The sequence below is a fragment of the Sinocyclocheilus rhinocerous genome, unplaced genomic scaffold, assembly GCF_001515625.1.
Source record: "Sinocyclocheilus rhinocerous isolate Xijiao unplaced genomic scaffold, SAMN03320098_v1.1 scaffold988, whole genome shotgun sequence".
NCBI classification, from domain to species: Eukaryota; Metazoa; Chordata; class Actinopteri; order Cypriniformes; family Cyprinidae; genus Sinocyclocheilus; species Sinocyclocheilus rhinocerous.
Window position 1 is genome coordinate 2,204,643 of NW_015650363.1, and position 11,478 is coordinate 2,216,120.

The 11,478-nt window shown below is 36.6% G+C and overlaps 1 protein-coding gene across 1 annotated transcript in view; it reads right to left on the minus strand.

Annotated features, from left to right (window-relative positions):
- ipo11 (importin 11) overlaps positions 1-11,478 on the minus strand; it is a 174,434-nt gene that overhangs the window by 114,685 nt on the left and 48,271 nt on the right. The window contains exons 6-11 of the mRNA XM_016516984.1: positions 8,550-8,682; positions 6,555-6,613; positions 4,253-4,301; positions 768-838; positions 449-641; positions 10-103 (exon numbers count right to left, since the gene is read on the minus strand). Of these exons, the coding sequence (XP_016372470.1) occupies positions 10-103; positions 449-641; positions 768-838; positions 4,253-4,301; positions 6,555-6,613; positions 8,550-8,682 (599 nt within the window). The remainder of the gene's footprint in view (positions 1-9; positions 104-448; positions 642-767; positions 839-4,252; positions 4,302-6,554; positions 6,614-8,549; positions 8,683-11,478) is intronic.

An 11,478-nucleotide genomic window follows, 5' to 3' on the forward strand; every position in this document is an offset into this window, starting at 1 on the left:
AGGAAGTATTTGGATACCAGTCTCCTGCCAATCTCCGTCAGCGTTTGGTGTGTAAAGAATGCGGTCTTAATTTTATGTGCCTCCAGGCTCTCTGGCTTACTGTCTGCAATGCATATTGCAACATCACTGTAATATACAATTAATCATATAGTAATGTTCAAGATATTAGTTCGTTCATTAAAACGTCTCATGTGCTCCTACAGTCCATTAGTAAGGCAATAATAAACCACTGAAACAGGAGGCATTTTACTTTAATATCTATCTAGGGAACCTCAGTTATGACTGAACAGCTAGATTTCATTATGAAACATCTCATCGATTTCACTTTTGCCCTGTACCAACTCAGAAATGCCCTTGATGCGTTTAAAGGCTGTTATCCATTTCCTATTCGAATAAGTTAGAACTTTAAAATGGAGGCACGCCATGCCAAAGACATTACGCTGCCTACCTTCAATGTTCTTGGCAGGTTTGTAGGCATCGTTTTTGACGATCATCTTGATGAGGTTCATGCACTGTACAATAAAACGCTCAAAAACAACTCCCTCGCCAGCCTCGGTGAACACGTAGCTGACCGCAAATTCCAGCGAACACTGAATAAGAGGGATGAAAGGGCACGGGTGATATTCCAGGAAGTCCAGCAGCTAGTAGAGAGCATAAGAGACGACGTTAAACCACAGTTCAGGAGTAAGGCTCAGCCCACAACATCTCAAGTATAAGTGCCCAGATTATTTCCTTTGCCCTCTAACTGACTGAACTTTTAGACTTACAACTTTGGTGAACAAAATGATGGTCTTCTCAAGCTTTTCTCTGCAAAGACTGCCTGGTCCAAATTGCCGGCCTGCAAATAGTAGATGGAAAGGCTGAAAAAAATGCTTTGGTTTCTTTGTATACAAAATAAAAATTCTGTCATTATTTACTCACCCACATGTTGTTTAAAACCTTTTGGAGCTGCCAAGCTCCAAAATGACAAAAAAGCACCATAAAGTATCATACAAGTAGTCCATACGACTACACTTTTTATGTTTCACAGAAGTAAGTAATACATTTAGGTTTGGAACAGAATGAGGGTGAGTAAATTAGGGGTCGACCAATTATCGGCGACGATATTAAGCATTTTTATGGTTATCGGTATCGGTCATTTTCAAAGCCCATTTGCCGATAAAATAATTTAAAAGCATTTAAAGAAAGTTTTTGGTCAGAGTCCTTGTTATTTTGAATTTTGACATTAATTTTCATTTTTACACCAGACATATTTATCGGTTCAAAATATCGGTTATTGGTCTACTTGATCTGTAATAATCGTCAATGGCCCTAAAAAAAACACATATCGGTCGACCCCTAGAGGACTGTGTCTTTAATGCATATCTTGTTATTGATCACAATGGCTAAATAAGTCAAACGAAAGCTAAAAACTACAAAACCATAAAAAGCAGCTCCTCACAACAGCCAAACGGCAAAGACTAATCTGTTTCCTTACAAGTCAAGACTCAGGACAGTGTGATACAGTGTGATTAGGGCTGGGCGATATGGGCAAAAATTCACATCTCTGTATTTTTGGGCCGATTTGCGATATACGGTATATATCTCTGTATTTTCGTTTTTGTATTTTGACTAAAAAAAAAATCTGTATTTTTTGGTTTTTCACTTACCGCCCAATGTTGTCCAACAAAACAATACATATTAAAGGCTTAAAATAGGTTTAAAATTCTACATATGTCACATTTATTGTCCAACTACAAATATTTCAGCGAAATTTATATTTTAGTCAGAATTATTGCGCTCCTATTTAATTGAGCTCTGTCTGTTTGGCGTGCATGCGCCCGGCGGCGCTCGTTCAAGTCTGTGAAGTTTAGCGGAGAATCACAAAGCAAAAGGCTCATGCACTCCTGACAGCAAAATGGAAATATTTCCATGACTTTTTAACATTTACAGACGGAGAATATACAAGTGAAATGTAAGTTATGCATTCAGGAAGACAGCACATCTCATCACATTAAACAGTGCGAGTAGCCTAGTGTCTCTGTCAGCGGCACACGCAGCCTTTCTGTCAGAGCATCTGACGGGCCGAGCCTAGGGCTGGGTATCAATTCATGTCCCGATTCGATTCGATTTCGATTTGCAAGCTCTCGATTCGATCCGATTCTCGATTTTTTGATTACATTCAGTGAATATAGTTTTAATATAATGATAAGATTAACGTTAATCAGATCTTGTTTTAAATGTGTGCTAAAATAAATCCAGGAAAAGATCGATTCGCGGCTTTTGAGAATCGATATCGAATCGATGTCATTTTTAAAAAAACGATTAATCGAAAAATCGAAAAAAAAATTTGCCAAGCCCTAGCCGAGCCGCTTAAATTATGCAAAACTATAAACTATACTATGTCTTACCAGTTTTTAAAGGACTTAATATGAAGCTTGTCACATGTTTAGAACAAACTGGATTATGCGCTTTCTCCGCAGCAGCTCAGTCAGTGTCCTCCGCTATATTTTCAGATGCGCTCGTATCAAACTACTGTATATCGATATAAACGGTATTGCCTCATATCGTATCTCTTATAAAGAAAATATCGATATATCGTACAAACTCGATATACCGCCCAGCCCTAAGTGTGTTAGAGCAGGGTAACTTTTCAAGGGGATTGAGCATCAATTTCTCGGTGCAGAGAGAAATGAAGAAATTAATAGAACCCAAAAAGCCTGGATTATTTGGGGGACCTTATCTGGTCCAGAGTTGATATTTCACATTCTGTTTGCTCATAAGTTAAGTCTCTCATCCACGCTGAAATACCAACAGGCCGAATGGAGCCTGACCTGCGGCCCAGCCAGGAGAACATATTGCCTGTGATATCACCAGTAGATAACAGCTTGCTTCGGTCTCATCTGATGATATATAACTCATGCAACGACGAGGCTGGGGAAAAGCAGGGCACAGTGTCTCCAGGTGAAACCATGCAGACATGGCATTATTGTCTTTTGCTTGAGCAGAAATTTGAAGTGGTGATCTTTCAAAAATAAATTAGTTCGGCCTTTGACTATGCACTCTATATTCAAGCAATAAAGAATTTCAGTCTGTCAGAATTAACTTTGTGATCTCAATCAGAAATATCAAAGTTATTTTCGTACAAATCCTTTCTCACTTATAATATTACTTTCGATTAAGCTAGAGAAAAGATAATACTGAAGTATAAGGAACCAGTAATATTTCAAAATGCACAGCTTTTTATGTACATTTATTTAATAGTGATTTAAAAAAAAAAACTATAGATGGGACAATGACTTAAACTGACATTCAAAAATGAACAGGAATGTTTTTTTTTCTACACTCAATATCATTTAACTGAACTCTGTAACCTGAAAACATGGCTGTTATCTCTTTATAGGCAGAGGATTAAAAACTTGAGCTTTAAATCAAACCTTTATTTCTCCTAAATTGTTGTTCCTTTAAATCCAATTGTGCTACAATACAATAGAATACTATTATAATACAATAGCACTTTATTTTCCAAACGGGAACAACTTTGAATAACATGTTGATATCACATGACTATTTAAACGCTACCTGCTTTATCTCAGTACCCTCCTATTATTGGATATTTTTTTACTGACAAAATGAATTAGTCATGGCTGAGTGCAAATAGCACATTTTTACAATGGCATCAGTAAGTTAATGCATCTTAAAAACTAATAAATGTACACCACATTCAAAAGTTTGGGGTCAGTGTTTTTTTTTTTTTTTTTTTTTTAAGTAATATTTTTATTCAGTAAGGATTTACTAAAGTGCACAAAAGTGACAACAAAGACTTCTAAGATTTCTACTTCAAATAAATGCTGTTCTTCTGAACTTACTACTCATGAAAGAATCTTGAAAATAATGTATTAGGTTTCCACAAAAATAAGCAACTGTTTTCAACACTGATAATGATAAGAAATGCTTGAGCAGCAAATTGGCATATTAGAATGATTTCTGAAGGATCATGTGACTCTGAAGACTGAAGAATGCTGAAAATTCAGCTTTGTCATCACAGGAATAAATTACATTTTAAAATATACTGAAATATAAATGAAGCCTTGGTGAGCATAAGAGACTTGTCAAACACAAAAAAATTACAGCCCCCAAACAAGTTACTTTAGTTTACTAAGCCATAAAAAGTTGTTAAAATGTTTGTCGATGGGGGAAAAAAACTAAAACATAATCCTAAAAACAGTTTTACACTACTGTAATTAGAATGTGAAAAGCATGTAATACTTACAGCATTCTAGAAACTGCTTCAGCCGCTCAAAGACTGCACTTAGGAAGCCCTAGGGAAGCAGACAGAGATAGTAAATGAAACATTGGTATCAGGTGTGGTTAGCGACCACGGTGCTATTGGTGCTGACAACATCTAGGTTTTCTTGGGTCATGTTGAAGGCAGATTTGGCAGGAAGCCCCAGGCAATCTTAACTCAGGTTGGGGAAGGACAGGTCGTTTACATGGAGTGTCAGAGGAGAGATTTAGAGAGTGCTTGCCATCCAGGATACAATCCTAGAACGGTCGTTAAATACATGCAACCAGTTTGATCAACACAGGGCACAAGCAACACAGATGGAAATTTCTGCACCACAAACAGTAAATTACAGCAGTAAATTTGCTCTTAACACTAAAACCTTGCAGTCTATAAATAATGGGATTGACTGTCATTGTAGCAGTATAAATGAAGTGCAAATGCTACTGTGTACATTAACGTACATTCCATTTCTTTATGCCTTAAGATGAACTACACACACACAAAGCAGGAGCTGTCTGACAAAATTTGCTCATTTTCAATGCCCTGCAATATCAAACACAGACAACATTCAAGTATGGTGAAGTATGAACGTCGACATTAAAGTCCAAGAGTCTCCAGAGAGACAAGAGAGCTACAGCCCTGCCGGGAGAACACCATGTTTCTGTAACTTGGCAGTTGATTGATAGCTAGAGGCAGCAGCTCATTGAAAATATTCTCTTTTGAGTTGTCTTACCTCCAGAATGGATCAATAATGGGGCCATCATCATTTCCTTTACCGCAACTAATAAGCTCAAATTCAAAATGTCAGTGGCACAGCCTCCAAAGACGCAGCGTCCTGACAGTCTAACAAATGGACTGCCAGATCAAGGGTTGAACAGATAAACTTGGAATAAAAATGGGATCTTCTTTAAAGCAGAAAGGGAAGAAATGGGAATGTCAAATTCATTCTGAATATACTGTGAATATTTAATATATCACCCAGCGCTACTATACAGATATCCCTATGTACTATATATATAGACAGTATGCGTGTATATGAAGCGATCCTAACTGTCCTTTGAGACTAACAAACACATTTTAAAGCGCAGCATAACATTTATTACATGAAATCTTCTCTGCATTGTTGCACTGTACTATCAACGCTACAAAACTTTTTCTTTGACTCATTGTTTCCTGCCAATTTCAGTGTTTTCAAAGACTCATTAAGGTTTAGGAAGGATCGCATCATTGTAATGTGAAAATGATCTCTGATAAGCCAGCTCCCACAGATGCATTAAGAGATGAAGGCACCATATGGGCTTCCAGCAGAGGCTGGCTGCACTTCAGCGTGTGCTTTGTGCCGGCAAATTCTCCTCGCATTCAGATTACATCGTGACAAAACTCTCATTTAACCTATTTAAATACAACAAAATGAACAAATAAATCACTATTATTTTGCATGTGTCAACACAAGGCACAAAATGTTGTGTTTCAAGGAGAGATATTCTAATGTTTAATGCACAACTACTGCAGGATATATGTAATGCATTAAATATTCACACTGCAACCCTCTACATTGCGAGTAAATCACTCGCATATGCGACTAAATCTTCGTTCGTAGAGGGCTGCACTGACCTGTTTTTTTTCTCAAGCCCCATCTTCCACTTGAGAATGAGCATCTCATTTAGGTGCAATGATTTATTTTTAACATCAGAACACCAACATCATGACCCTCAGGTTGATTTTCCTTGCAAACAACTACTCAATTTTCACAAATAAAAAAACACTTTGCAAACTGGCCAATCAAACAACCTAAAGTATGAAGAAAACTGTGATTCATACAGTTCACATTACAAAATCATCCAGCATACAGAAAAAAAAACTTTTCGTCATAGCTTGAGGACAGTGAGACTACGCAGCGAGAGTGGGAGAGAGAATTGACGCGCTACCTATGCGCGCTACATGTAAACGACATTCTTTGTTGTATTTTCCTGTCAAAATAACGGAGTTCCTTTGGAATTCTTCAGCTTTTAAGAACTACCGCTTTCTCTTATTTTTAACGTCAGAACACCAACATCATGACCCTCAGGTTGATTTTCCTTGCAAACAACTACTCAATTTTCACAATTTAACCTGTCTTTCTTCAAAATGAGTTTTTATGAGTGCAGAAGTGTGATTAACCCATTATCAGCCCTGACTTTGAGATCACATCTGATCAAGCAGTAAGTAAATGAGAAACAAAACTGTTTATGCTATTATATATGAATTATGATAGATCATATTTTGTTTGAAATATTCAAGAACTCACCATGACTTCCATGTTGTTTTGTAGCTCAACGAATCCATGCACAGTAAGCTTCCGAAGAACTGCAAGTGGAACAAATAAATATATGTAACAACTGTTGATTAATACATGTTGTATTTGTCACACTAAACAAATTTTATTTCTAACAATGAGTAAGAAAAATAAGAAAAGTGTGTAAGGTAGTATATAAAATCATTTTACATGAGGCAGAAAAAAGCTTCAAAGTCCCCCTATTATGCCATTTTTAAGGTTCCTAATATTGTTTTGGGAATCTCCTACAATAGGTTTACATATATGCAAGGTAAAAAAAAATGCTTTAATTTTCTCAAAATATGCATTTAATATAACCTCATTTTCTGAAGATTCTCAAACGATTCGTTCAAAGCAGTTCTAAGATTCAGTCTCTGTAAACCCCTCCTCTGCTCTGATTGGTCAGATGGTTCAGTCTGTTGTGATTGGTCTACCGCATACAGCGCATGTCGAAAAAAACGAAACGCCCATTGCCATAGTTTTTGAACGCTCAATAGAAAATGTTTTCTTTTATTTATCATACTTACAGGTTGTTCAGTGGAGTCAGCTGGTCCAAATAAACTGGGTACTGAGCCATCTTTCAAGAGCAAGCGCTTTGTGAATCCCGCATTGAACTCCCCGAGATTAGAGAAGCAAAATGACGGGAACACAAAAAAAGATTGGGGTTGTACTGCTGTGGTACAGTGGAAAAAAATTAATTATAACCACTGATTCTTTGTAGCCTAATCTTTTAGAAGTGAAAATAAAACAAATTTACTTTCACAGCATAGGACACGTGTCTTCTCGACATGAACAAGCTACAGTGTTTCAGAGCAGGTCAAGTCGTTCGCAGCCGACCAACGTAGAACCAAATAATATACATAACCATAATGGTTGCATAACCATTATGCAAATGTGTTACCCCATGACATGTAGCTGTCAAAGAAGTGGGATTCGAATTACTGATGACTCGTTTAGACTGTTCGGTCGATTCTTTATTTTTGGAGCCAATAACTTTATTTATCGTGCACTTTTAGCTTTACAACTTTGAAGATTGTTTACATTCACATAGAGTTACATTACACACTGCATGAAAGGCAATATTAGAAATGGCGTAATAGGGGCACTTTAATTCAAATATGTATGCTTAGTTCACTGATCGGTAATCACAATAATTATTTCACTCACTTTTACTAGAATTTACATGAATAGTGTATATCAGGGGTCACCATTTCATTTAATGTCTTCATTTCAAAACATCTTTTGCCTTTAAGGCCTTCAATTATTTTAATACATTAAAATGTTCCTTCAGAGCAACAAATAATTTTAACTACAAATATTCCATGTATTCTCTAAGTTAATAGTAATTAAATCTGCAATTGTAACATTTGCAATTAAAATAAAAAATAAGACAGAAATAAGAAGGAAAGAAACATTACAAGCAATATAACAAACATTTTCTAGTTTTCTAATTACCTTTTTAGGAACCTATTAGAATCAAGTTTTCAAGTAAACATTCAGAAATTGACAAGACTTTTTGGCATTATTATTAATTAGATTTACAGCCCTGATTATTACAAAAAAATATATATATATTTAGACAATTATATTGGATTAATTTGTTCAACATACTAAGAGATATTCATCTACGTTTGGGTGCAACTACCTGCTTCTTCCATTTTATCCAATTTTTTTTTTATAATACATTAATGTTGATTAAATGGGTTTGTTTGACAAACAGGCAAGTGATTAAAATTAGCAGAATATTTTCAGTTTTTAAGCCTAACTCTCTGTTCACGTTCGATTGTGGAGGGCTTTAAGCTGCTAAAGTTATCCAGCTGAGAGCAGTGAGTGGTCTGCAACATTAACTCAACCAGTGTATGCGCTTTTATGTATAGCTGCTTAAGTCTGTAATCTGCAGGCATAGGCTGGGAAATGTTCTAAGAAGCAATGAGTGTTTCAGCACTGGCTGTGTGTGTGTGTGTGTACCTTTCAGAGAGAGCAGAGTACGCTCCAGGGAGCTAAGAGAAGCCTGTTGGTCTCCTGTGTAGATCTGCTGTAGGAATGTGTCTGTGTGATGATTCCACAAAGAGCAGGCGAAACTATAGATGCTTGATGCCAGCTAAAAAAACAGAAGCACAATAACAGGGGCTAAATTAGCATTTGGTGACAGTTTTTTGGGGGGCATTCAGAGGTACGATATGATTGAACTATTTGGCAGATATGCTTGAAGTCTTTGCTGCTTCAGTGCATCTTTGATTTGGTGCACCCACTATGCTACTTTTACTTTGCTGCACCAAAGACAGATAAAGCCAGTACTAGTGGTCGACCGATATATCGGCCGATATTTGGCATTTTTTAAATATCGGCACGGGCCGATAAGTTTTCCTGTTTGGCCGATGCGTTCAAGGCAGTGCAATTATTTATTTTTAACGTCAGAACACCAACATCATGACCCTCAGGTTGATTTTCCTTGCAAACAACTACTCAATTTTCACAAATAAAAAAACACTTTGCAAACTGGCCAATCAAACAACCTAAAGTATGAAGAAAACTGTGATTCATACAGTTCACATTACAAAATCATCCAGCATACAGAAAAAAAAACTTTTCGTCATAGCTTGAGGACAGTGAGACGTCAGCATTAATATTGTCCACGGTTCTTTTAAAGATATTCTCAAATCACCAGAGAGGATGCAAGCACATCATCAAAGACCGCGGCACGTAACACTTTCCTTGAAGAGCACTTCAGAGGAACTGCCTGACAAGAACAAAAACTCAATCTGTTTTCTGTTTGCATAGCAGATGATGAAAGATTAGCATTGTTGACCAAATCTTAGATTGTCTGATTCGGTCTGATATCCTACAGCATTAATTATATATATGAGTTGCATAATAAATTACTTTTCATAATGATAAATGGCATTTGGAGGAAAGAACATAATGATGACTACACTTGAGAGAAACTACAATTATATTACAATCAAATATTAATACAGAACTCACTAAGGCAGGTGTTATTGAGAAATTAACTTAAAATGCTCTTTATGGAGAAAAGCATCATAATCTCCCATCATATTACAGAAGGTGTGTGTCACAGTGAGGTTCAAAAGAAAGCAATTTGCAGTCCATACCAGGAACAGATACACATCTACACTGACTGGGGCTTGGCCTTCTTGTCACTATGGCAACGTGCCTGGCTGAATGCCCATGAGAGATGTACGAAAAGTGAAAATTTATGACCCGTTTCTGGACATCTTACAGAAAGTCGGATATGGCACTTTACACAAAGAGGGCGCAAAAAATGGGTGTGAAAATAATATTTTCTTACCTTTTCAACATGGTCAGGCATGGTCAGTGAAAAGAGGTGCTTAAACCTCAGGGGGAATAATATGGAAGTATGCAACCCTCTTACCAAATGTCTGAAAGCCTGATTTGTGTAACATTTTCTATAGTTAAACATTCAATGAACATCAAATTAGAAAGTCAAAATGTATGTATAAAAGTGTCAAAAATAACATGGTTACAAATTTATAGGGCTGGTCCGAATAACATTTTTTGAGCTTCGAAGCTTCGGTAGTAATCAACACCGAATATTCGAAGCTTCGGAGGGAGGGGGCTGAACAAATTCTTCTCTCTAATAAAGGCAGGAATCTCTGTGTGTCTGTCTGTCTGCATTTTTATTATGTCGAGAACCGTTCATTCAATCGACTTCATGCGTGGCGGGTGTGTTGCTGCGGACTCAACGGAGTGCAGTGCCACATTTTTGAGCAATATGGACACACGACACGTTCAGAATTAATAAACTTTTAATAAACTACAGAACAGCGCGAGCCGGAAGCGGTGCGCCTCACGTGGGCAGAGCTTATATGCTCCGAGAACGGACACTGCACTAGTGATACAAAACACACAGGTCTGTTAATAAGATAGCCTAACAATTTTCTAATAAAAAAAAAATCACTCCCAAATCAGAAATTAGCAGCACAGTAATTACTGACACTGTAAAGGGTAGGCTATTTAAATAAAAGAAGAACGAAAAATAAATTAACGAAGTTCAACAAACTATAATAAATAAAGAACGGTAGCATAGACAAATTATTATTAGGCTGGGCTACTGTACGTTTTTTTATAACTTCCGTATTCGCAAGTATTTTCCAAGCAAATTAAGTGCACGTTTTTATCATGTGTAAAATTACTGATTAACATGTCGGATAAAAGCAGCTCGTTTTTTTACACCAACAATATACTATAGGCGTACTACTTACAGAACTCAGGTGATTTTTCAAACTTGATGTGCTGTTGTGATAAGCCAGTTTCAAATCGCATATTTTAGGCACACTGCCTTTGTCTTGTCCTCACTCAATTTAAAGTGCTCCCACACAGCTGAGATCTTAAGCATTTTTGTCTTCTCTTCCAGATGAATTGAATCATGACGTTCACTCAAGGGCGATTCATATTCAAGCACGAATGAGAACTGTTTCGCGGGGGATGCCAAGTGTTCGAAAAAAAAAGAAAAAAGAATATTCGAATCTCAAAATTGAAAATCGAATGCCAACCCACCCGGGTAGAGACTCGTGTGTGCGGGATGCGGGAGAATAAGGGTGTATCACACTAGGCAATCTTAATCGTGCCCGAGCGATAATTAATGCGATAATAACGCGTTAACTTGCCCAGCCCTGATTTATAGTAGTCAAAAATGAAAGAAAAATAAAAAATACACTGTAAGGTTAATATTTTATCCTATACATTAATATATAGGATAAAAGATGAAAAAAAATTATATCATCATTTATGCACACTCATGTCTTCCAAACCTGTATGCCTTTCTTTTCTCCTGTGTGACTGAATGTTTTAAAAAAAAAAAACATAGGTGAACTATCGCTTTAACATATTTCTAAAGTTTTTTTTTTTTTTTTTT